The 26,971-nt window shown below is 45.7% G+C and overlaps 1 protein-coding gene across 1 annotated transcript in view; it reads left to right on the forward strand.

Moving 5' to 3' along the window:
- slc2a9l2 (solute carrier family 2 member 9, like 2) overlaps positions 1–26,971 on the forward strand; it is a 301,840-nt gene that overhangs the window by 12,337 nt on the left and 262,532 nt on the right. Inside the window, exons 2-4 of the mRNA XM_080528977.1 lie at positions 6,940–7,062; positions 21,926–22,024; positions 24,578–24,738. Coding sequence (XP_080385103.1) covers positions 6,985–7,062; positions 21,926–22,024; positions 24,578–24,738 — 338 coding nt within the window. The 5' untranslated portion in view covers positions 6,940–6,984. The remainder of the gene's footprint in view (positions 1–6,939; positions 7,063–21,925; positions 22,025–24,577; positions 24,739–26,971) is intronic.

Raw genomic sequence — 26,971 nt, forward strand, 5'->3', positions numbered from 1 at the left:
CCAGTACTTTGCAAACTACTTTATTAAAACTTACTAAGGAATACACATTGTGTTGTTGCCAACTGATAGATTTCCATCACACCAGTCACTTTATTTGCTGTATCACTTGATTTCATTGTTGCAAACACAATTATGGATATGAGCTAGATTATTTTCCGTTAAAGGATTCTTAAATGCAATGATGTTGTCCCATCAACTGTGCTTTTTTCTCTCTACCATTCAACTTTGTCGATTTTTGTAAGACTTCCCAGGCCTCAGGGTTGCATTCCTGAGCAGTTTTGTTCCTCTCCTTTTGTCCAGTTTGTAATGACAACCTAATCCACACAGTGTGTAAGTGATTATGCACATCAGAGACCCTGTAAAACAAAAACAACAACAAAAAGTATTATCCTTGCATTAAGATGAACTCATTTAACTCACTGAGTGATTTGTTGATGACATTTTAGCATTTTAGCTCATTTTAACCGTGTCATAGCAAAGGGTAAAATACATTTACTGACATTTTTGAAAAAGTGGTTTGGCTTTGTCATTCTGGGGTATTGTGTGTGAATTGGTGGCAGATTCTTCTAATTTAATTAATTTTAAATTGACTCTATAACACAACAAAATGTGGAAAAAGAGGTCTGAATACTGTCCCAAGGCACTGTAGATACTTTAGTACCTGTTTCCTCCAGCATCTTCGCAAGGTCTTTCGCTGTTGTTTTGGGCTTAATTTTCACACCGAAGTATGTTCATCTCTAGAAGACGGAACGTGTCTGCTTCCTGAGTGGTATGATGGCTGCCATGGTCCCATGGTGTTGACACATGTACTATTGTACAGATGAACGTGGTACCTTCAGAATCAGAATCAGAATCAGAATCAGAAGACTTTTATTGCCATGACATGTAAACATGTTAGGAATTTGGTTTGGAACAATGGAGCACGGTTTACAGCAGGACAGGTGCAAGACAGGACAAGACAGTGCAAACCAACATCAAAGTGCAAGAGTCATAATTAATATAAATATAAAGTGCAGAGATCAAGTGTTCAAGTGTTCATATCCAGACAGTCCAAAGCTCTCTGGGTGGGGGTGGAGGGAGGGTAGATAGATAGGGGTCAGGTCAGGGGGGGGGGGGGGGGGGGGGCAGCGGCATTTAGGAGCCGGATGGCTGTGGGGAAAAATCTGTGTGTATGTCGGGCCTTCACAGTTTTTAGGGGCCGCGCCCTCCTGCCTGAGGGGAGCGGGGCGAAGAGACCGTGTCCTGGGTGTGCGGGGTCAGCCATGATCTTCCTGGCCCTCCCCAAAGCCCTACTTTTAAACAGGGCCTCAAGGGGGGGCAAAGGGCAGCCAATCACCCTCTCCGCCGAGCGTATCACCCGCTGCAGCTTGGCCTTGTCCTTGGCCGCTGCAGCGGGGAACCAGATGATGATGGCGGAGGTGACAATGGACTCAATGATGGCCGTGTAGAAGTTCACCAGCGTGGTTTTTGGAAGGTGGAATTTCCTGAGCTGCCTCAGGAAAAACAGTCTCTTCTGGGCCTTTTTTGTGAGGGCGTCGATGTTGGGCCCCCACTTCAAGTCCCGAGAGACTGTTACCCCAAGGAAGCGGCATGACTCCACTGTGGTGACTGGAGTGCCTCCCAGTATGATTGGAGAGGGAGGGGGTGGGTTCCTCCTGAAGTCCACTATCAGCTCCACTGTCTTAAGAGCATTCAGCTCTAGGTTGTTCCGGGTGCACCAGGAGACCACCAAGTCAATCTCGCTCCTGTAAGCAGATTCATCCCCCCTGTAGATGAGCCCTACCAGGGTGGTATCGTCTGCGAACTTGAGGAGCTTGACCGACTGGTGGCTGGAGGTACAGCAGTTGGTGTAGAGGGAAAACAGGAGGGGAGACAGGACGCAGCCCTGCGGGGAACCGGTGCTGATGGTCCTCAGCTCAGAGATGGACTTCCCGAGCTTCACCCGCTGGGTCCTGTTGGACAGAAAGTTTGTGATCCACCTGCAGGTGTAGTCAGGCACCTGCAGTGCAGAGAGCCCACACTCCAGTATCGGTGGCAAGATAGTGTTGAATGCCGAACTGAAGTCAACGAACAGGATTCTGGCGTAGGTCCCGGCCGTGTCCAGATGTTCTAGGACATGGTGTAGAGCCATGTTGACCGCGTCCTCCACGGACCTGTTGGCTCTATACGCGAACTGCAGGGGGTCTAGGACAGGGTCTGTGATGGACTTCAGGTGGGCAAGGACGAGGCGTTCAAAGACCTTCATGACTACAGAGGTCAGGGCAACAGGTCTGTAGTCATTCAGGCCTGTGATCCTCGACTTTTTGGGGACAGGGATAATGGTGGAGGTCTTGAAGCAGGCTGGTACCTGATAGCACTCCAGGGAGGAGTTGAAGATGTTGCTTAACACAGGGGACAGCTGGTCAGCGCAGAACTTCAACATGGAGGGTGAGACAGCATCCGGACCGGCCGCCTTCCGGGGGTTCTGTCTCTTGAACAGGCGGTTCACCTCTCTCTCTGAGACAGAGAGATGTGGGCGGGCAGAGGGGGTGGGGCTCAGGGGAGAGAAGGGAGGAGGAGGGGAGGTTGGGGAGAGGGGGGGGGGAGGGGGGGCAGTAGTAGAGGGGGCAGACTGTAGTTCGAATCTGCACTAAAACTTGTTCAGTTCATTTGCAAGGAGAGTGCTTTCTGTGGTCTGAGGGGGTTTTGGTTTATAGTTGGTGATTTGTTTTAGACCCTTCCAGACAGAGGCAGCGTTGCCATCTGAGAATTGTTGTTGCAGTTTCTCAGAGTAGCAATGTTTTGCTTGCTTAACAGCTGCCTCGAACTTGTACCTGGCGTCTCTAAACCTGTTCTTGTCACCCCTCTGCCAGGCATCCTCCTTCTCCAACCTCAGCCTTCTGAGCTGGGCTGTGAACCAGGGTTTGTCATTATTATAACTGACCCTGGTCCGAGTTGGAACACACGCTTCCTCGCAGTAGCTGACGAATGACGTCACAGTGTCAGTGTACGCATCCAAGTCGTTACCGGCCTCAGCCCCCGCCCACTCCACATAGCCCTCGTCACAGCCAGCCCGCTCTAACCAGGCGCTGGTTTTCTCCTTAGCCTCGCTGTTGTTCTGAACGACTTAACTACAGGTTTTGACACTTTTAGTCTCTGCCTGTAGGATGGGATCAGATGGACAATGTCGTGGTCAGATTTGCCCAGCGCAGCTCGGGAAACAGCGTGGTAGGCGTTCCTGATGGTACAGTAGCAGTGGTCTAGCGTCCTCTCTCCCCGAGTGGGGCATTTGACCTGCTGCCGATATTTGGGCAGAGCCCGGCTCAGTTTTGCTTTATTAAAATCCCCCAACACAATCACAGCACTGTCCGGATATAAACGTTCAGTCTCCATAATATTCTCAGCTAGTGCGCTCTGTGCCTCTTCGACAGCAGCGTCTGGTGGAATGTACACACAAGCAAGAATAAAAGAGCTGAACTCACGGGGCGAGTAAAACGGGCGACAGTTAATGATGATGAGTTCTAGGGCAGCCGAGCAGTGTTGTTTAATCACTGTCACGTCAGTACACCAGGACTCGTTAACGAAAAAACATACCCCTCCTCCGCAGACTTTTCCGGACGAAAATGTGTCTCTGTCGGCTCGGTACAGCTGGAAACCCTCCAGTTGTACTGCTGCGTCTGGGACGTCCTCAGAGAGCCAGGTCTCCGTGATGGCATAAGCTGCTGAAGAGTTGTAGTCCTTGCTTTTCGCTACAAGGCACCGGAGTTCGTCCATTTTATTACATAAGGAGTTCACGTTGGCCAGAAATATTCCTGGGAGTGGAGTGCGGGAGCCGCGTCTTCTCAGTCTAGCGAGAGCCCCGGCTCTCTTTCCCCGCTGTCGTCTCACCCACCTCACAGCCTGGGTGAAGATTGCGGTTCCTCGGATCAGGATATCCAGCACTTCCGTAGATCGGGTGAGAAAAATAGGAAAAATGTCCAAGGGGGTGGAATCCCTGAGACATAAGAGTTCTTCTCTTACATAAGAGATGTCACAGAACACGAATCCATTATTCCAGACATACAGACACACCAAACAACACTCCACAGTACCACAGCTGCCATGGACGGCGCCATCTTGGACATGCGCAGGACAATCCCTGTACAGGCGTTTGGAAATTGCTCCCAAGGATGAACCCGACTTTTCTGAGGTCTTGGCTGATTTCTTTATAAGTGAGAATTTAATATAATAATATAACTGAAATAATCTGTCTGTAAATAATTGTTGGAAAACAAAATGACTTGTGTCATGCACAAAGTAGTAGTATGAAATCTGTGGTTAAGAAATTAGTTCAACCTAAATGTATGTAAACTTCAGACTTGTATAATTGTATAATTCAATTCATGAATTCACATGACAGATACTCTCAGCTACAACGTAGGCCTAGTCTACAAATATGAGCTTATACAGTACTTTCCATTTGACCACCGTGAAATTGACTTGCGATGTGAGTCTGTGTTATGGTATAGGGGATAGACACTGTGGCCACTTGTACCGGATGGGGGGAGAAGGACACACCCACATTAGAGAAGGACACAGACACCAGGGTACGTCTCAGCCACTCTGGCCAGATTTCAGAAGACAAAGGGAACATCTGTGTTTAATAGTCCAACTAAGGATCTTCCTGGTGAGAGGGAAAAAGGGGAAAGATGGACCCATGTCCACCTGGTCTGGGCTGGACCCAGGTCCCTCTGGTCTGGGCTGGACCCAGGTCCCTCTGGTCTGGAATGGGGCAGCTGCCCCTCGTCTGGGGGGTCTCCCACCAACCTGCCTCTCGTCTGGGGGGTCTCCCACTAACCTGCCTCTCGTCTGGGGGGTCTCCCACCAACCTGCCTCTAGTCTGGGGGGTCTCCTACCAACCTGCCCCTCGTCTGGGGGGTCTCCCACAAACCTGCCCCTCGTCTGGGGGGTCTCCCACCAACCTGCCCGTCGTCTGGGGGGTCTCCCACCAACCTGCCTCTCGTCTGGGGGGTCCCCCACCAACCTGCCTCTCGTCTGGGGGGTTACTGGGGAGACAGAACAGGGCATGTTAGGTTTCAACACAATTTTGATACTACCGGTTTCTGGTGCTCACCTTCCTCCTGGCTGCAAAGTTGTCAGGCACCCCCCTCTCCCTTCTGCCCCCCCCCCCGCTCCCTTCTGGCCCCCCCCCTCTCCCTTCTGCCCCCCCCCCCGCTCCCTTCTGCCCCCCCCCCCTCTCCCTTCTGGCCCCCCCCTCTCCATTCTGGCCCCCCCTCTCCCTTCTGCCCCCCCCCCTCTCCCTTCTGGCCCCCCCTCTTCCTTCTGGCCCCCTCTCCCTTCTGGCCCCCCCCTCTCCCTTCTGGCCCCCCCTCTCCCTTCTGGCCCCCCCTCTCCCTTCTGCCCCCCCCCCCTCTCCCTTCTGGCCCCCTCTCCCTTCTGGCCCCCCCCTCTCCCTTCTGGCCCCCCCCTCTCCCTTCTGGCCCCCCCTCTCCCTTCTGCCCCCCCCCCCCTCTCCCTTCTGCCCCCCCCCCCCTCTCCCTTCTGGCCCCCCCTCTCCCTTCTGGCCCCCCCTCTCCCTTCTGGCCTCCCTCTCCCTTCTGGCCCCCCCCCTCTCCCTTCTGCCCCCCCCCCTCTCCCTTCTGGCCCCTCCTCTCCCTTCTGGCCCCCCCCTCTCCCTCCCCCCCCCCCCTGCCCCTCTCCCTTCTGCCCCCCCCTCCCTTCTGGCCCCTCCCTCTCCCTTCTGGCACACCCCTCTCCCTTCTGCCCCCCCCCCTCTCCCTTCTGGCCCCCCCTCTCCCTTCTGACTGTCTCCCGGCTCCTTTCCTGTGCTTTCTCAGGTGCGCCGAGTTGGGCCGATTGGCCCGTGGGCCCCGCGGGCGTGGTGGCCGCTTTCCGTGGTGCTGAAGACCTTTACCTCCCCGTTGGAACGAGGGGTTGCCACACCACCTGTTCTTTCATGCAGGATGATATTTTGAATGCTCCTGATTTGGGATCTCACAGGCTACTGTGATGGAAGCTCAGATAATATAGTTTTAAGCCCACATGCAAAAGCCTGTTGCCTGTTGGAGAAATGGGATGTATAGGACTGGAGGAAGACTAGGCTGTTCTTAGAATCACATGACATCTTTGGAGGGTTGTTTATTACCACTGCTACTGTATTGTTTTCTCACTTTGTGACAATACCATGGCCTTACTCTATAATATAACATAGTCTGACAACATTCATTTAAAGCAATCAGATCCAATAATTTTTGGGCAATTTCACTTGTATGACTGGTCACTGTATCCTCGTGCAAGACGCACCTTGAAAACAAACAAACGTCCGCTAGGCCCGCTCTCACTATCCCGTCAATCCCAAACTAATCCTCATATACTTGGAATGCCTTAAAAAAATACTGTCAAATAAAACAACGTTTTAAAAGAATGAAAGGTTATACTGTAAAATATGTGCTACTACTAGGCCTTAGTCTGCAAGGAACCATGAGAAGTGGAATATCACAGTAGCCACCAGATGGCAGTCTGACTTTACCTCTTTAACCTGACAACCACAGAGCAATCGGAGAATGTATTCAGTGGTTTATTTCTGCAACTGTGTTATATTGACTCTGGTCTCTGATATGTATATTTGCTCCACCACTAAGAATACTATTCAACCTGGAGGTTTCTAGGATAACAAATAACAATATCCTTGTATGTTGTGAGAAATTGTGTTTGAATTAGTATCCAGTTGAGATTCACATACTGAACATTTGTGTAGTATTTAAAGAATTTAAGAATTAATAATTGTCATTATTTAATAATTTAAAAAAGATCCTCATTGAATTCCACTCATCTACCGAGTAATCTGTGCTGAGTAATAACGTTTCCCTTTTGGCCTGTTTCAAGTCGTGGAAACTTATGTCAGCACAATCATTTCCTATATAAAAACTAGCACCCTTACCACATTGTCTGTCTCCATAGGTATTTGTGTGTGGTGGGTGAGTAATACCCCATTACGTCAACAAAATGGGAAAGCCTGAGAAGACCCAAAAAGATGAGCCGGACCGCCGGATCAACAGTAACAAGACAGCTGAGTCAGACCAGGTCAGTGAGTCATTTCAGGATCTCATCAGACCTAGTCAAACCACCTAGTCAAACCTAGTCAAACCACTACCCTTGTATATGTTTTGCTGTCACCCCACATGGACATCATTCACATCTGAAGAGTGCGTGGTCCTTCTAATAACAATATGGTCCATGGTTGTGCTTGTGTTTGTTTCCATGTGATCTTAGCCCCTGACGTGAAAGGCATGGAATACATCTGTTCAAGCTGCCAGGGTGTTTATCTACCGTGACCCGCTAACATGCGCTAATCACATATTGAATGTGATGGGGTTCACACTTTGTAGAGGATTTCGTATGGCCTATTATGCAATTACCTTCTTCAAGAAGCTACTGGGTGTCACTCCATTAGCAACAGATCAAATTCTTTGTGAGAACCATTTGAACAAGAAGGTCATGAGTTCAAATCTCACCTGGGAGCACCACTAGTGTGCCCTTGAGTAAGGCACTTAGCCCTAAATAACTCCAGGGAGATTGTCCCTGTAATCTCTCATTGTAAATCGCTTTGGACAAAGGTGTCTGCTAAATGGTTAAAATGTAAATGTCAAGATGAACAAGACAGGACCAGGATCCTGTCCCTGTGAGCCCGACACAATGAAGCCAGACGGGCCCATATACAGTCCCAACTTCTGCTTTAATTTGATTACTAATTTGATTCTTGAAGACTTTGTGACGGTGATCTGAGCATATCCACACAACATCTCATATGGGATCCTGCTTGTGCATCTGATCATCATACAGTGGGGGGAATAAGTATTCAACACATCAACAGTTTTTTAATTCAACATTGCAGCTATTCACATGGAATTTAGGCAATGGTATTAACTCAATTAAACTACACAGCTAAAGAAATTGTAACCAATCCATAAAAAAGCTATACTGCAGAAGTGGAATGACATGGGAAAAAAGTATTGAGTAGGAAAAGCACTAAACCAGCTTATGCTAACAGCTAATGAGTCTGTAGATTACTGGGAGAATGTAGTCGCTCATACAAGACCAAACAAACTTTTCAGCAACAACGTGACGTGCCATGTTTGAGAAGTGGCTCTGCATATGATCCTAAAAATACCAGACCTACAGTGACGTTTGGAGGTGGAATCATCATGATATGGGGCTGTTTCTCTTCACATGGTGCTGGTGGAATCCAAATGATTGAAGGGAAGATGAATGGATCCATGTGCTGGGAAATTCTTGAGAGGAACAGCTACAGGTGTTTGCTAATATCTGTTCTGACTGACTGGTGCACCTTGACTTGCGCACAATGTGCAGCCCCATCATTTTAAGCATCTTAAATCACACCCCTAGTTGTCCAATCATATGTATTATACAGATTGAGAATCAAGTACTTTGAATGAATATGAGTATCGACTAATATTAATGAACTCATAGCAATATAATGTTCCTCTGTTTATTCTGCACATTTCAGCAGTAGACCGTATGGACACAGCATGCTCATAACACAAACAGCGCAGTTCTTGTCATGAATTTTCCACTCAGGTGCGGCGAGTTCATGTTGAACATATAAAACATGCTGCGTCTCCGCGTGCTGGTTGCTACCTGCACATAGGGCCTAGGAGAGAATAAGCTGATGACTAGAGATGAGATGAAAGTAGATATTATATAAGGATATCTGAAAAATCCCATTGCTTTTGATATTAACCATTCTCCCTCTTCAGTTCTCTGTAATTCATGAACTGATTTGCTGTAAGCAAATAGAATTTGCCAAATACAGCCTTAAGCCTGGGAGACAGTCAGTCAGTCAGTCAGTCGTGAAGGGAGGTAATCTATCTAAGAAGCTGATTAAGCTACAAACTATTTTCACAGGTACTCTTTAATTCAGTGATTATATGGAGGGAATACCAATAATGTCAATAATGTTTTTATAATAAAAGACAGAAACCATCTAAACTACTTCTAAAGCTACAGCAACTCTGCCAACATGTTGGTGTTTTTCTGTGGGTATTTAAACTGTCGCCAGGGTGGTGTGGTATTCTGTAGTAGGAAAGTAGTTAGGAAAGAATCAGACCGGGAGACACGCAGCTGCTCTTCACTTCGCACGTTTATTCGACTTCATCTTAACATCCGGAAGTGCATACATCACTTCCGTAACTGCATACATCACTAGCATACTAGCGCCCACTGGCGGTATAAACAGGACACAACATTTCCCCCTTTCTTAAAGGAATTACAGTACTCAAAGAATGCCATATTCTGTAGACTGGTGTCAGTACAATTGAAATAAAATGAAAACTAAGGAAATGAAAATGAATGAATCAGCAGAATGAATAACAACAATAAACAGTTTATGACAGTGAAACATGAAATGAACATTCACTTTTGTCATTGCATTGTAGGACCTTTTTGTACTAAGTTAGAACCGTGTTCTATCCTACCCTTTTAGTACGTTCTCTACGGCACAAAGTCTACCAGCCACCTAGGTGGGTTTCTGACTCTAAGGTTCCTTCTTGGACCTGGTTCATTAAACACATTCTCTGTCTCGGGCACCATGAACTCCTCTAGCTCAATCTCCTTTTCACCACTGGTGCCAGACAGAGCATCCTTGGGGAAGCGTGTAAGCTTGGATGCATTCCATTTTCGACCATCACTGAGCAGGTATGTATTCTGTCCTGCTTTACTAACTACTGTCAGCGGTTCTGTGAATCTTGATGATCCCTTTTTTACATGCTCCGGTCTGCGGACACGTACGGTGTCATTCACTTGGAACATGGGCACTTTCGCTCCCCTCATTCTGTCTGTGTACTCCTTACTCTCCTGTTGCTTGCGTCTCACTGTCTCCTGCACTTTCTCATGTGACTTAATTTGTTGTGAGACAGGGAGGACATTTAGTTTTGTACGCATCTTTCTGTTCCTCAGCAACTCAAAGGGAGTAGCTCCTGTAGTAGCATGCGGCGTAGCGCGATAGTTCAGTAAGAACTCTGTTACTGCATGTTTCCATGGCTTGTGCATTCTCTCAGCCGTCTGAATACACTCTTTGAGAACTCGATTAAATCTCTCAATAACCCCGTTGGCTCTTGGATAATAAACACTGGAACGCAGGTGCTTTATCTCTCTCTCTCCCAGAAAGCTTGCAAAAGCATGGGAGGTAAACTGACATCCGTTGTCAGAGACCAGGAAGGAAGGGTTACCTTCACGACTAAACACTGTAGTCAAGAAGCTAATAACCGCCTCTGTAGTTACAGTAGAGACAAACGCCACCGCTGGCCACTTACTGTAATAGTCTGTGAGTGTAATAGCATAACGGCAGTCCCATGTCGCACAGTCAAAGGGACCAACAATGTCAATGGCCACCTTCTCCCATGGTCCACCTGGCAGTTCCACTGGGGTAAGTGGTGCAGGCGCAGTTTTGGCTGTTTTGTCATTGTATTGACAGGGTACACATGAGCCTACTAATGTCTGGACACATCTGTCCATTTGCGGCCACCAATATAGCTCTCGTAGTCTCTGTTTAGTACGCACTATTCCCTGATGCGCTTCATGAGCTAAATTTACAACTTTAGACCGTAGTGTAGTAGGAACCACCACACGGTCGGGGCCTCTCATGACAAGTAGTTCATCCACAGCCAGTTCATCTCTCACTCTAAAATATGGAGCAAGTTCCTTTGTCACATTCTTACTGCATTTTGGCCAACCTTTCTGTATCTGCTGTCTCAGTTGAGTCAGTTCAGGACAGGCCTCACAGGCAGCAATGAACTCGGTCACAGATATGGCATGTGAGGAACCTGTGAACACAGTAGCCACCATGTCTGGCTCCTCCTCCACCTCTCCTGTCGAAGGCAGAGGGAGTCTGGACAAGCAGTCAGCAGTCACATTACGTTTCCCTGGATGGTAAGTGACATCATAAGTAAAGCATAGTAGACGTGCAGACCATCTCGCTATTCTCAGACCTGCGCGACCCGTACCCCTGGAAGTGAGTAGGGTTGTCAACGCTTGGTGGTCTGTGCGTAGGACAAAACGATGTCCCCACAGGTAGGTTCTCCACCTTTCCACCGCCCAAACGCATGCCAGCGCCTCACGCTCTACGGTAGAGTACTTTCTCTCTGCAGGAGAAAGTGTCCTGGACGCAAAAGCTATGGTTCTCTCTGTATTGTCTGGGTGAATCTGGCTCATTACAGCCCCCAATCCATAGTTAGAAGCATCGGTAGTGACATAAGTAGGTAACTAATCTGGCTCATTACAGCCCCCAATCCATAGTTAGAAGCATCGGTAGTGACATAAGTAGGTAACTCAGGATCATATAATGCTAAGGTAGGACTCTCAGTAATCAGTCTCTTAACCTCAGTAAAACTGGACTCTGCATCCGCTGTCCATTCAAACTTAGTGTCAGTAGATTCCCTGAGTGTAGCACGTAGCGGTTCCACCACAGTAGAGAAGTCAGGTATGAATTTACTATACCACGATGCAAGTCCTAGGAAGGACCGCAGGGAGGATGTGTCGTGCGGGGCAGGCGCGTTCGCCACAGCACTGACCCCGTCTTGGTCAGGATGAAGACCATCTTTGGACACAGTGTGGCCCAGGAAGCGCAGAGCTTTCTGGTTGAACTTACACTTGTGCATGTTCAGTTTAAGTCCCACTTCATTTAGAGCATGTAGCACTCTCCGTAGGCTGACATCGTGATCCTGCTGTGTGACGCCGTAGCAAATCACATCATCCAGGTAGGCCTGTACGCCTGGCAGGCCTGTCAGTACAGTCGACATCATTTTCTGAAAAGCTGAAGGAGCAGAAGCGAGGCCAAATGGCACTCGGCAGAAACGAAAGAGACTCTCATGCGTGATAAACGCAGTTAAATCACGGCTATCTGGATGCAATGGCAACTGGTGATAAGCAGAGGCTAAGTCTATAGTAGAAAAGACTGTGGCTCCACGGAGCTCAGCGAACAGTTCATCCATGTGCGGTAAGGGATGACAGTCACTGATGATTGCCTTATTAGGTTCTCTGAGGTCAACACACAGGCGAGGCTTTCCTCCCCCCTTTCTCTGGGTCACAACTATAGGGGAAACCCATGGAGATGCGTCTATACGTTCTATAACGCCTTTTTCCTGTAGATCTGCGAGCTCATCGGTCACAGCCTGCCTCACTGAGAACGGAAGCCTCCTCAGTTTCTGCTGTACTGGCACAGCATCTGGTTTAACCTGTATTTTGTGCATAAAACCTTTTGCACACCCTAACTCCTGTACTAGAACCTCTGGTTCGGTCTGTGGAGTGGTACTCTGTACAGTAGGTGCTCGGAGCACAGTAGGAGAGCTAGCAGGGCTAACAGTAATAATTTTGTTACCCTCAATGCACATCTGCAATGCTACAAATAAATCTAGTCCCAGCAATGCATTTCCTGATTCAACCACTATCAATGAACCTGTAACTGAATGTCCATTATGAACATCTGTAGCATGCATGCAACCTTTAACAGGAATTTTCTCTCTGGAGTAAGTAAGCAGATTCACTGTAGGCTCAGCAAGGCCACATGTATGGAAAAGTGTCTGGTAAGTACTCTCTGGAATAATAGAAACAGGTGAGCCTGTATCCACTATCAGCTCAACATCATGGGAATGATAATTTGCATCAACTCGTACAGTACACATAATTTTATCATTCACGACGGCCCCCTGCATGTAAAGCACAGTAACGTCATTCACCACTACCTCACGCACCTCTTTTTGAGCCGATCTACACACCTTGGAAAAATGTCCAACTTTTCCGCATGTATTGCAAGTCACCTTAACCGCCGGGCATGTAGGCTTGTTAGCTAAGTGTCCTGTGGATCCGCATCGGAAGCAGGCGCGCTGATTCCCAGTTGTAGCTGGCTGGCTGTAGACCGTGGCAGGTGCAGTCGTCGTCGGAGCTTTCTTCTTGCCCTTGTCGAACCTCCTCCTCGTCGGCTGTTTCTCGATGGCTCTCACCGAAGCTGTAGCTCCAGAGAGAACGTTGGAGTTCCGTAGTCCAGCCTAGATTTGTAAGGCCATTGAAGTAGCTTTGTCCAGAGACAAGTCCGATTCAAGCAAAAGTCTGTCTCGTATGCGTGTATTAGCAACACGCTCAATCAGTTGATCACGAATCATTTGTTCCTCCATGGCACCAAATTCACAAGCTGCAGCTAGCTCGCGTAATGAAGCAAGGAACTGATTAACCGTCTCGTCAGGACCCTGAGCTCTCTGCCGAAATTTGTGACGTTCAGCAATCACATTCACCTTAGGAACAAAGTACTTTTTCAGTCCATCCACGGCAGAAGTGTAGGTAACACCCGTATCCTTTAGAGTGTAGAACAGTCTTTGTCCTTCGGTCCCAAGTGCATGGAGAAGAATCGCGCGCTTTCTTTCCTCCGGCCATTTTTCTCCGGTAGCATCAATTACGAGCATGTAATTTTCAAACATTCTCAACCAAGTAGGAAAAGAAATAGCAGGTTCGCCTGGCACAGGCATGAACGGTGTAGGTAAGGGTACGGAAATAGCCATCCTCGTCGCCAAAAATGTGGTATTCTGTAGTAGGAAAGTAGTTAGGAAAGAATCAGACCGGGAGACACGCAGCTGCTCTTCACTTCGCACGTTTATTCGACTTCATCTTAACATCCGGAAGTGCATACATCACTTCCGTAACTGCATACATCACTAGCATACTATCGCCCACTGGCGGTATAAACAGGACACAACAGGTGGTCGAAGTGGATTTGATCCATTCGGCTTCTCCCCAAGTGTTTGATTGAAGAGATGATGTGTCTGTGTGGTTGTGTTGGACAATAGGGCATGCTGCAGGAGGAGTGCACTTAAGATGAGAGAGATTAACGAGCTGCAGGGACTGGCATATGTGACACGGTCTGGTGAAAATGACCTTTAAAACAAAGAAAAAGTGTTTCATATTACGGACGTTTAAGTGTTGTGGAGCCCACTCCAAGTAACAAACAATAGTTTTAGGATCACTAAATACGTTCATTTGTGATTTGGATTCACTGCATCATCTGCTGTCCTGCTTCGTGGCTACTGGGTTAGTGATGTCCTATCTAGTGGTGATGTGCTAAACATGCAGTTAGATGTTACATAGCAATGTTTTCTTGCTAGCTGCTAGCTACCAACGCAATGGTTTCAAACGTGTGTTTTTTATCCCAAAGCGATTTTCTCCGATTTTCCGTTTGAAGTGTAGCAACACAGATTTCTATGTATGACACATCATTTGAAAGCTTACAATCTGCACTTTAATAATCTTTAAAAAAATGAAAATGCCCTACTTGGGGACTTTTTCACCAGATCCTGTCACAAATACATTTGACTAAGTATGTGAATCATCTAATCCATCAGTCATAGCAAGAATAAGTCTATGCTTGGACCAGAGGCGATTGGCAGTCATAATGCTAGAAGAAGGAATAATTAAGATTTTTGTATTTTGTTGTTTTTATTATTTACAGTAGAGAAACTGTACAGGGGGTAGAGGGGATAGAGAAGTCTCAGGAGGGACAGTTAAGGTGTAGCCTGAAGAGATTGAGGTCTTCAGTCTACGGCGGAAGATAGAAAGTGACTCTGCAGTCCTGATAGCAGTGGGGAGCTCATACCACCAGCGGGGAGCCAGGACAGTTAAAAGCCATGACCGGATAGCAGGACGGCTGCAGCCACGTAGAGGCGGTTGTGCCAGTCAGCCAACTGAGGTGGAAGAGCAGAATGGACGGTCAATCCACCTCTCAAGCAGACAAAGGGCCCTATTATGCACTTCTTAACTTGCCGTCTTAAGTCTTAATTAAGACGCACCGCCAGGTTAAGACCAGTGGAGGCTCCTCCATAGAGGTGGAGGAGGCCTGGCCTCCCCAATAATTTGAGAGAAGAGAGAGAGATTTAAAAAAGCAATAATTATATTTTTTATCAGACACACAACATACAATTCAGAACAATACTTCATCCATTTCTAATATTTATCCTGCAGAACAGCACTCATACACGCGTGTGGCGGAAAAAGGTACTACACGGAGGCCAGGCCTCCTGTCGGAAAGTGGTTTCTCATAGAAGTCAATGTAATGCAATTTTTTTCATGGCAATATGTGATTGGCCAAATCACTGAAAATGGGTGGGCACAGGAGGCCTGGCCTCCGTGTAGTACCTTTTTCCGCCACACGCGTATGAGTGCTGTTCTGCAGGATAAATATTAGAAATGGATGAAGCATTGTTCTGAATTGTATGTTGTGTGTCTGATTGACATAGTGTTTGAGTGCTTTTGACATGTCATTGATTGTATGTAGTATGTTGTGGTGAATGTTGTGAGCCTGAGCAGAAGGGACAATAGCTGCTGCAGGCGGACCAGAGATTCATGCCAATTGTTTTGTTTATTTGATGACCCATTGTGCAGGCAATAAAAGCTGCTTCATCCACCATCCTGAGAGTGTCCCAATCCCTTCAGTACCGCCAAACACAAATTAATATTTTTTTAACAAAGACAGATAAGAAGAACAGGGAACATTCCATCGCGAGTGAAGCGAGCAAGCGGGAAAAAATTTGGCCTCCTCAATTCTGGAAGTCACCAGCCTCCACTGTCGCTAGACTTTATGCACGTTTTGAAACACGAGCGCGCCTCCGCGGTTTGCGCATGCGCGCCGACCGACTTCTTAAGAAGTGGGTCAGCGAGCATGCGCAAACCGCGGAGGCGCGCTCGTGTTTCAAAACGTGCATGAAGTCTAGCGCCTATGAACTGCATAATAGCATAGCGCTTATGACTTAACGCAGCCGGTTCTTAAAGGGAATGGCACCTGGCACGCTGATTGGGTTGATTGAGAAGACGCCCAAAACACACCCATTTCTGGGCTTAGCGCCGGGTCTTAGGCGCCCACTACCGCACGCATAATAGCAAAGTGGCCTTGACCACGCCTCCACGTCTTAAGTTTAGATCTACCGCCTCGTCTTATTGCTTAAGACTTATGAAGTGCATAATAGGGCCCAGAGAGTCATGCATTCATGCATACTGTATACATGGTCATGCATGCACACATGAACACACTCTCTCTCTCTCTCTCTCTCTCTCTCTCTCTCACACACACACACACACACACACATACACACACACACTTATTTATTTTCTTTTATTATCTATACAGTACGTGTATGTTTAATTCTGTATGTGTGACGATTTTTTTTCTGCTCGTTGTTATTTTTCTACGTGTGTATCATTTTGAAGTTATAAGATAAAAAATAAACAGCCCTCGGCTCTCGGTTGCGTGAACCTGGCGTTCAGATAAAGTTTATTGCCATTATGCATACACATATAGGAATTTGCTTTGGCGTTATAGTAGGTGCGTTTATGTATACATGATCAAAAACAAATGCAAAAAACAGGACAACACAGGACAGACAACAGTGCATTGGATAGTGCTATATATATAAAGTGCAGTGCAGAGTTTTTACACCACTACAGCTTGCTCTTCTGAAAGACCTTCAGCTAGCAATGAATCATAGATGATGCCTTCTCTTCTATCAATACAGATTATCTGTCTATTATTAATAACTGAGTCTGACCGAAATGGAGCTGAGGAGAATCAGTTGCCTCCAGGGACGTGACCTGGAGAGATGACAACTAGGTAACAAGCCCAGGCTCCAACCCAGACAGACACATTGGTGCTGCCATTTGAAAAGTCAAAGGGGAGCGGGATGAAATGAAGGTGGTTTGGAGCTACGCTTGGCTGATGGGTAACCTGCGCCCCCACCCCCCCCACCCCTCTGAAATATGCAAAACCAGTTGGCTTACCAAGACCAGAGGTCTGTTCCCATGGCCTGCTCTTGTCCTTCCACTTCTCCCTCTTTCCATCCCTCCTTCTTTCACCTCATTTGGCCCAGGTGTAGAGTGATCCTCACAAAGACTCTTTGTACCGCAGTGCACCTTGGTCCTGATGAGTTACCCACAGGTGAAGGCAGGCAGCCTCGGCCAGTTGCACAATACATTTTAACTGTGGATCTAATTCCTTCCAGTTTCCTGGGATTGGGATCCATTTCAGCTTATACAGTAGATGGATGGATTGTTCTTGGACTTGATCAATATGCTGGAGGTGCACACCAAGTTGCTCAAAGGGATAACTTACTCAAAATAGTAGAGTACTTGTGTTCAACCGTCCTCTGTGATTGGTTTTTTGGCATACGTGTTCTCTTGCAGACATTTATATGAAGCAACATCTGGTTCTGAATCACATTATAAATGAAGGCCGAACCACAATAGCAGTTAGGAAAAAACGTGTTCAGGCTACGTTCTTAAGTGTTCTAGACAATGGGGACATTATTTACAGGCATGCTGCCTGCTCTACTCTCTGCTGCCTAGACTCTGTGTATCACAGGTCTCTACGCTTTATATCCAACTCACTGTCCCGTACACAGACACATCACTGGGTACTTTATGATCTGGTTTCCTGGCCATTAAGCCTAAGGAGACAGCATGACTGGTACATCTTTATTTACAAAGCCATACTGGGCAATCTCCCTTGATATCCTCATATCACTCACCAACTGTTACGATCCACTAGATCATCGTTTCTCAACGGGGGCGTTCAGACAACATCGGGGGGCGCTGGAGCAGATATTTTTAAAAGGGGGGCGTTGAGGTGTTCTTGGGGGGCGTTCGCGCATTAAGTATTTTTCTCATGAAAAACAGCTGTCAGCAGTGTTATTACGGGTAGGCCTACGTTCGTAAATGCAGTGTGCGAATTAAATCACGGTGTGCGGGGGAGCCCAGGGATTAAAGCAACAACAAAAAAATCTCCTGACGGAAAAAAAATTTCTGCCCAAATCGGGGCCGGTGGCTTTCCGTGCGCAAAGCGCGCGTGCGATGTTCCGTTCTACGTTCTAATGCTTTGACTTTTCTTTCGAAAAATGTGAATACATTTCCGCGTTGTCGAAAATCAATGACACATCGCTAGTCAACTAACACGGCTTGTTTTATGAGCCTGCTAACAATGTAAAGTAGTGTTGTAGTTATTTAGGTAGCAGTCCAATCCATTACGTTGCAGTATTTTGGCTTGACTAGCAAGTTTGTGTTGTGATTCTCAACAACGTTGAAACGTAGTTTCACCCTTTTCCATATTTTTGAATAATAAATGTGTGGACTGACGATGTAGCACAGCCTAACTTATTCTAATAATTATTTAACATAGTTTTATTGTGATAATTATTCCCCCCTCCTCCCAGACTTACAAGGTCACATTATTATTGGATTGGTTGTTTGCGTGCCGGGTGAAGTTAGCTAAACATTTAACCTGCTAGCAAGAGAAACATCATGTCACTCTCCAAAGGTCTAAAGAGGAAAGTTGACGGTGGAAACAGGGCATTTAGGAATGGACAGTGAACTATGCGTTCATCCTACCTGGTTTCATCAATGCAAAGCCGTTGTGAGACTCACATTTTCCGTGCTCACAATGAATGTTCCCTTCCACCTATACATGGGAGTCGTCCTTTTCGTCAATGAATGTGATAAAGACGCACTGACTAGAGGAATCGATTGGTGCATAAAAACCTTGAGAACTGCCGGATTAAAGTGACGTCCATAATAATAATAAATAATAATAATACATTAGACTTATAGCGCTTTTCTAGACACTCAAAGACGTCCATATCACCAGATAGCCAACAAATAGTGACCGATGGGAGATGCCAGTTTTCTCATTAAGTGAGATTTAATAGCCTAATATTATTTTTTCTATTTTTAATGAATGGCTCATTGTAATTATTATCCCTGGTAATGTAGCGTGTTTGCTCTGTCGTTTCAGGAGCATATAGGCTAAGCGGATTCAGCGTCAATGTTTTTCATAAAATTAAACTGCATTTGCTTTGTTACTGTTCACATGTGTGGTGCAGTCACATTCACATGGCCTATAAGTAAACATTAACTTTGAATTATTTACTGAGCTGGCGTTACTTTTTTCAAACCACACACCGCATGTCGGCTATTTCAGCAGCACGCACCATGTCCACCTACTTATCACTATGAGGGGTTCAGCGTCAGTGCACCCTGCTCTGTTACCTTCGCATAGTTGTAGCCAATAAAGGCCTATATGTAGGCTATATAGGCTATTATATATCATTTATATACCTAATACCAACATCAAAATAGATTGTATGCCTCTACAAATCATATTACACCAGGTAAAATCCGTCACAACTTGGAATAAATCCATCGCAATTTGGAATATTTTAGAGCTCCCCCAAAATTTCACAAACCATGTTTCCAGGGGAGCTCATGTCACCACTAGGGGAGCTGTAGCTCCCCGAGCTCACCCTTATTTCGCACCCTGCGTAAATGCACGAACGGTCATTTCGCTCGGACAAACCGTCTTTTCAGTCAGAGCACCCATCTCTGAGCGCTCCCAGAGCGCAGTGTTCTGAACTTGGCCGGGCTCTGTGATGCAGACACACGTAGCGCAGCGCCCACATTTTTTTTTAAAGTGAGAGTGTCAACAAGAAGATGAAGCTAAAAACTCAGCTAGCAAAGGCAGAGCTTTTGATAGTTTCCAATGTGTCTGGGTAAGCTGCATTGTAGAAGAATCTTGACAGTTCATGTACAGTGCAGACATTGCAATACTATGCTAGTCTACGATAGAAAGAACCCCGGTTCATCCCATCTGTAATGTCATGTTTCAACCCTTGCCATCCTTTTCTTGCATAGCACAAATTGAACACGGATAGGAGTGGAATAGGCTATATAACTGTAAATAGTTGATTGTCTTTGGATTTAGCCAGTTGGCGAAGATTTATGAGGAATAGGCTATTTAATTTGTGTTGCTCATCTAACAGCGATAAGGTGTTGTTTAATTTACGGTCTTGTTTAATTTCTATGAGTGTTTTCCTTGTAGGCTATGCTTGAGTGACATGTGTTTCAGTTTGTAGGCTCGTTGTAATTGTTGGCTCTTAGCGAGAGAGAATATTTATTATGTTAGTTTTGATACTGAGTCCATGTCCCCGCCGGTGACGTAAGCCTGTCGTGCCAAATACTCCCTCCCCGCGTATACACACTACCCTCTGCGTATACACACTACCCTCTGCGTATACACACTACCCTCTGCACTTATGCGTTCGCTTCCTTTCAATACAGCTTATTTAATTTAGTTAAAATGAGTGCTAATACCATACCATCATACCAGAACATCACAGCAGGAACAACCTATCTCAAAAAAGCGATCGTATTGTAATAAACCAGTCCGGAAAGTTCTCTGTCGCTTACCAATAATCTAACCTGGAGAAATCAGCTACGAATGTCCCTTCCCCTCGCAGGTTCATTACAGTATATTACATAAATGTATTACTGTTAAGTGTTGTTGTGGATGTTATCCCTAGTGCCATTCTGAGGTTAGCATTGCGATGTGTTCGTCTTAACGTTTACAAACTAAAATATACGATCGCTTTTTAGTGATATGTTGCTCCTCATGTGATGCCCTGGAAACGAACACATAAGCACTCCGAACAGCTGTCAACGTCTTTTGTTGCTATAGGAAACCACTACTCTGTCTGCTTGCGATTGATCAGCTGTCAGCAGTGTTATTACAGGTACATTCGTAAATGCACGAACGGTCAGTTCGCTCGGGCAAACCGTCTTTTCAGTCAGAGAGCACCCATCTCTGAGCGGTCCCAGAGCGCAGTGCTCTGAACTTTGGAACTGTGTTAACAAAGTCTAATAAAAAATTAATAAATATTAGCATCATAAAACAGTCTGTTTGTATTCTCTGATGTTGTCTGAGTTTGTTTAACACTCATAAACAGCATTTGTATTCACATGGCTTTTCTGCTCTCTGGTAGACTAATGATAATGATATTCCAACTGCCCAGTTAAATCAAATCCATTATTTGGCATTCAGTGACATGCTTTTTAAATGATATAACACTGAATATTAGTCAACATTAATATTCAGGGAAGAAAAAAAGCCATTTTCTTTTGATGGGGGGCGGTAAGAGACCTGGATAATGGACAGGGGGGCGCTGGCCCAAAAAAGGTTGAGAACCACTGCACTAGGTTGCTCTACCCGGCTACCCAGGATTTGCTCTGAACTTGGCAGATCAGCTTTCTCTTATTTTGCAGCCTGATCGTGGAATAACCTCTAGACCACACTACATCTTAATAATCTCATCTCCCTGGGAGAGTTCAAAGCTCTGATTAAGAAATGTGTAACAGAAGAGTGCAATTGCTATTCCTAAAATGGATTTCGAAATATGTATCTGTTGTCCCTTGTCTGTTTTTATTGTGCTTTATTCTCCAATGTTGTAACCTTGGCTTACAAAGATGTGCTGTCTTGGCCAGGTCTCCCTCGAAAAATAGATTTTAATCTCAAGGGACCTCCTGGTTAAATAAATAAAGGTTAAATAAATAAAAAAGTAAAAAAGCATTTTGAGTGACAGGAGATTCATCCATGATGTCCTCCATCCATCCTCATCATAACTCTCCAGACCTGGCTTCAAGTAGTATTTGATATCCTTTCAAATACTTAAAGGTCCAGCAGATAGTGTTGCTGTCCCTGCTGGCTACACCGGACATTTGAAAAAGTGCATAGAGTATGCTATTTCTAATAGCGCCAAACATGTGCAGATCTACGTATATGATTTGAACCCAGGTGTGGGTAAGTATGTACTCATTGTATTCAAAGTCATTAGCATTGAGTGGATCTGACAGTTGCTGTAGAAACAGTGGCATACATAAGGACATACTGAGATAGCTGTGGATGTGTGGCCCAGATTCCAGGTGTATTTACTATATATGCCTTTGCCTTCCCAGAATTCTCAAGCTTGGTTCACATAGAACATGCTATTGTAACAATAACATTATCTCTAACATCTCTTTGTGTGTGTGTGTGTGTGTGTGTGTGTGTGCGTGCCCATGTTCTTATCTACAGCGTATCACTGCCTGCCTGGTGAATGCTGCCTTCTTCGGCGCCCTGGGTTCGTCATATCTCTATGGTTACAACCTCTCTGTCGTCAACGCTCCTGCATTGGTGAGTAGAACTATTGGGTCACCTTGTGATTGATCCTGTAGAGGGGAGACTATTGGACTATTGTTTGAACTCATGGAGATCTACAAGCTATGAAAATCAACGTACCAAGTGGAACAACCCTTAGTATGACCCTTATCAATTAGATAAAGGTTTGTAGCATGATATGGTGCAAACAAACCTTTTGAATTCCTTCATTACAGGAAAAATAACAGAGTAATTAGGCGTGCAGTGTGCAATAATGTCCAAGAGGCGCCTCTGGTTCATCCAATAACTGGGGTTCTAATGTTAACGGGTCCTACGGTGGACAGGCTGAGCAGACCAGAGATCACAATGTCAGCCTTGATTATCACATCAGCTGCCTAGAAAAGAGACACAAAATAATCAAATAATTGACAATAGCATGGGGACTTGGCAACACAGTCTGTTTTCTGTCTACTGACTGGCTATCAGTGGCGGCTGGCCGATAGAGGGCGCTGGGGCGCCGCCCCCACCTTCACTTCCTAGTTGCGATTTGTAAAAGTTTTTTTTTTAAATAAACATTGTTTATTCACAAAATGCGGCTGATATTCTGTCGGCGCCTATCAGCATTCATTAAAAATCCTCCAATACAATAAACATTTTTATCTGTGTGTGTAAAATTCACTGTTAAAATACATAGGGGGAGGAGTCGGGGCGCCGGTCAATGCCAGTCTATGGCAGGCCGAATACTTTTCGCTTACACGTGAGCTGTAGCAGCGCTCCAATTGGCTGTCTCTATTTCTTGGCCGGGGCGCAAAAATGTGCGTCCTGAATATCCAGTTGTATTGCAGACAATGCATTATGCTGAGGACTTCCGACTTCCGGTTTTCCGGACTTCCGGGCTTCCGGAGTATTTTAAATGAACATTCGTAATGTCTGTCTCTGATGTTCATGGTCAATTAAATCAGCCTATTTTGTGCAACTAATAATGTTCCCGCTAATGGGTTAACCGAGCAGCCTCGCACCTAACGTGGGGGCAAAAATAATCTATTGCCTCTAAAATCACCACGAACAGAACGGCGGAGGTACGGGTAAACACGGCTCATGTTCTGTCATCAAAGGTAAGAGTTTGTTTTCTTTAACTCAACTGATGCATTACCTTGCTGTTGTTGTTTACCGAATGCTCCATCTGACTGTCACACTGTGATTGTACTTGTGTAAACAGTAACACAGACGGGGTGAATTTCATGAATGAAAGTGAAAGTTCTGTCACAAAACGCCGTTACGTATCCTCACACATGTTTAAGTGGGTATTGCGTGGGTAAAGTGAAATTACGTCTTTGTTTTGAGCGCGCGCGCGAAAGAGGACCCCCCCCGCCACTAATGTGAAAAATCCTGGAGGAAACACTGCAAGTGTGCCCCACCCAAAATGTTTAGCACCAGCCGCCACTGCTGGCTATCAGTTGCCTTTCAGGGCCCTATTATGCACTTCATAAGTCTTAAGCAATAAGACGAGGCGGTAGATCTAAACTTAAGACGTGGAGGCGTGGTCAAGGCCACTTTGCTATTATGCGTGCGGTAGTGGGCGCCTAAAACCCGGCGCTAAGCAAAGAAATTAGTCATGGGTGTGTTTTGGGCGTCTTCTCAATCAACCCAATCAGCGTGCCAGGTGCCATTCCCTTTAAGAACCGGCTGCGTTGAGTCTTTAGTGCTATGCTATTATGGAAGTCCTAAAAAGGAGGTCAGCGCGCTTCTCTGCAGAAGAAAGTAACAAGCTCGTGCATTTAAGTCAGCCCTATTTAGCATGATTTTACTCCAAACCTGAACTAGAGTTTATTAACCTTACGGTGGTCCCTACAGGGAGAGAGAGAGAGACAGAGGGAGGGAGAGAGAGAGAGACAGAAGGAGAGAGAGAGAGACCGACCCCCCAGGCATGACAGTGGTGGAGTGCGTTGCCTGTTGTTTTCTTTGTGAACACTGTACCTGCTGCTTCCACGTCTTTCTGGAGCTCTTCTCGGTCGTTCCTACGCAAATCAGAGATCCTATAAAAACAAAGATATTAATTCCAAAATTACATAAGCTATTCTCCTTGCATTAAGATCGACTCAATTCAACTTATTGAGTGATTTGGTGTCAAGTTCTGGTGAGAAAGTCCTCGAGTAGGGCAAGGTCATTTTTCTGTTTTTTTCCAAATTATGAAAGAGGAGTTTGTCAGCTTTCAAATGATGTGTCATGAAAGTAGTTGAAGATATTCTTATTTGAATGTTGGTACACCTCAAACCAGATACCGGAGAAACTCGCTCTGAATCAAAACACACGCAAAACAGCTGCAAACACACGCAAAACAGTAGCCTACGGCAGATGATACAGTGAAATGTATGCAAAAGGCCAGTTGTACCTCCGCAATAACGTAGCTCAACCTTGAACCTTTTGTTCACATATTTGAAATGTATTCACCTCAAAGGTAAGACAAAGGTTACATTTATTTTCTCCCAAAAAGCAGGCATTTTAAGAAATGACTTCTAGTATATTAGGTATACTATAAAAATATGTTTGCTGAGTTGTTGACTGTCTTCCTGTTCCTCCCCTGTGCAGTATATAAAGACGTTTTATAACCAGACATGGATGGAGCGTTATGGAGAGCACATAAAAGCAGAGACGGTCACCTTGCTGTGGTCCCTCACCGTGTCCATATTCGCCATCGGGGGCCTGCTCGGAGCCCTCACTGTCTCAATGCTCATCAAAGTGTTTGGAAGGTATGTAGACATTGGGAACTCCCCACGTTAACAAATCATTTAAAGGAGAGCAGGTAACTGCAGTACTGTAGGTAGATATAAACCAGGAGATAATCATACAGTTTGCCATTTTCTACATAGCTCTCACCTCGTTTGGGTTTTTTTCTCCCCTTGTTTAAGAATTATATTGACAGTATTTGACACCATGTGTACATACAGTTGATTTTTTAAAAATCCCCTTCTCCCCTTTAAACACCTTGATGATCTCCTTCCGATCCTTCACCTCCTCTTTGCTCAACCCTTAAGAACAGTTACTTTGATCATCAGTTCTCTACTACATCCTCAATCCCCCTTACTCTGTGTATATACTGTATATATTTTGCTCCCATATCAGCTCATTGGAGGAACCTTTAGTGCTTAGGTTGCACATAGACACATAAATGGAACATTTAAAGAGCTCTTAAGGTTCCCAGCAGACCTGGATGTTGTGTAGTACCAGGCACTATCAACCAACCAGGACACTTGCCTCTAATGCTACTTGGAATAGATGCCTAGGGTCCCTGACTTGAATTCTTGTGACTACTAATTATTCAAGCCCTGGGAGAGTGCGGATAAAACCCCCCACACCATTCAAGTCCATATTCTATCCCCTCAGGAGAAGAATGTGTCAAATACATTGAACACAAATACTCCATTAAGAGATGTACAGCTTCTTGCCTCAGTCCCCCATTCCTTCACGCGTCCCAACATTGATACCGATGGATGTTGGGTTTGAACATGACTTAAAAGCTTGCAGACACAAATCGAACATGACACAGGAACAAACACGACACACCTCTCAGCTCCCACACTGAAAGCCCTCAGAGTTAGTCAGCATTATTTTATACACAGGTATTGTTTAGCGCACTTGTCACAAATAGGGTATTCCTGGAAGATTATCTTGATATTCATTACAATTTGCTGGATCAGGACATTTGCGATGAAACATTGTTTTAGGACATCATAGGGTTAGAGACAACAACCTTCTAGTGTGCTATTATTCCTATTTGCTCAATTTGGATTGAATTAAAACAAATAAAAAATACTCAAGAACAAAATTGAGATTTTCTTAGACAAACAAACTCCAGATTCCACTCTATCTCCTTGGCCCAGGGTGACACTAGTGATACCAAACAGACGGTCCCAGGGTTAACACAACTCTGGTTTCCATATTGATATAGGAAGTTTCAGGTTTGAATTATGCTTCAACAGACTTCACTCACAAAATATTATTCCCAAATTCATATACTATATAGCCTACAACTGCCTTGGTAGACAGACTGAAAAGCTGCCAGAACCTCATTTTCTTAGGCTATATCGTGAGCTTAGAATTATACGGTTCTATCTCCGTTTAGGATGGTTCAGAGATATTGAGCGTCAAAGTTTTTACATTCCATTATGTTTTGTGAGATGGAACCTTTGTATTTTATGAATTAGTAACTCAAAAAAGTCAACATTTTAAAAATAACACCAGACAGATAGAACCTTATAATATTTATATTTTTTATTTTTATTTTATCCCTTTTTTCACCCAATTTGGTAGCCAATTGAACCCAACCTAGCATCCAATTATCCCCTGCCTATTGCGAAGGATCCGCCGCACGACCCCGTGGCCGGCAGTCCCAGAGGAGGCCGCCAGGCAGACTAGCTGACTGGCTCCTCGAGCCCAGCGCCGTTATTCCGGCACCCAGGGGGCGGTGTTGCGCGACGGATCCTTGTCCGGAAATACTCCTATACCGCCCTCGGGAGCGGCCGCCCAATATGCCGCTCCCCGTGTGTGCCCCAGCCATATCCGGATCTGGCGAGCTGGGATTCGATCCCAGTCCCCGGTGGGCAGCTTGCACTAGTGGCCAGTGCTTAGACCGCTACACCACCGCGGGGCACAGAACCTTATAATTCTAACGTCACGATTTGCCTACTGCATTAGGCTACACTCCTAGCTCTCCACTTTCCACCCTGTTATGACGTGCTTAGTGACGTCAGAGATTGTTTAGGAGTTTCAAGGTGACGTCACTAAGCACGTCATAACAGGGTGGAAAGTGGAGAGCTGTGTGTATGGGCAAGACACATTAGTTAATTTAGTCAAAATCAGTGTAATTTAAAAAATGTCCCATTTGTATAGCAGGAAGTTTTATAAAAAATTGTCCCAATGGTTCGAATGGGCCGAGACCGAATCATCGGTGGTGGACAATAGTGGTGGACAATAGCCCATGCC

The sequence above is a fragment of the Nansenia antarctica genome (assembly GCF_963989245.1).
Source record: "Nansenia antarctica genome assembly, chromosome: 4".
NCBI classification, from domain to species: domain Eukaryota; kingdom Metazoa; phylum Chordata; class Actinopteri; order Argentiniformes; family Microstomatidae; genus Nansenia; species Nansenia antarctica.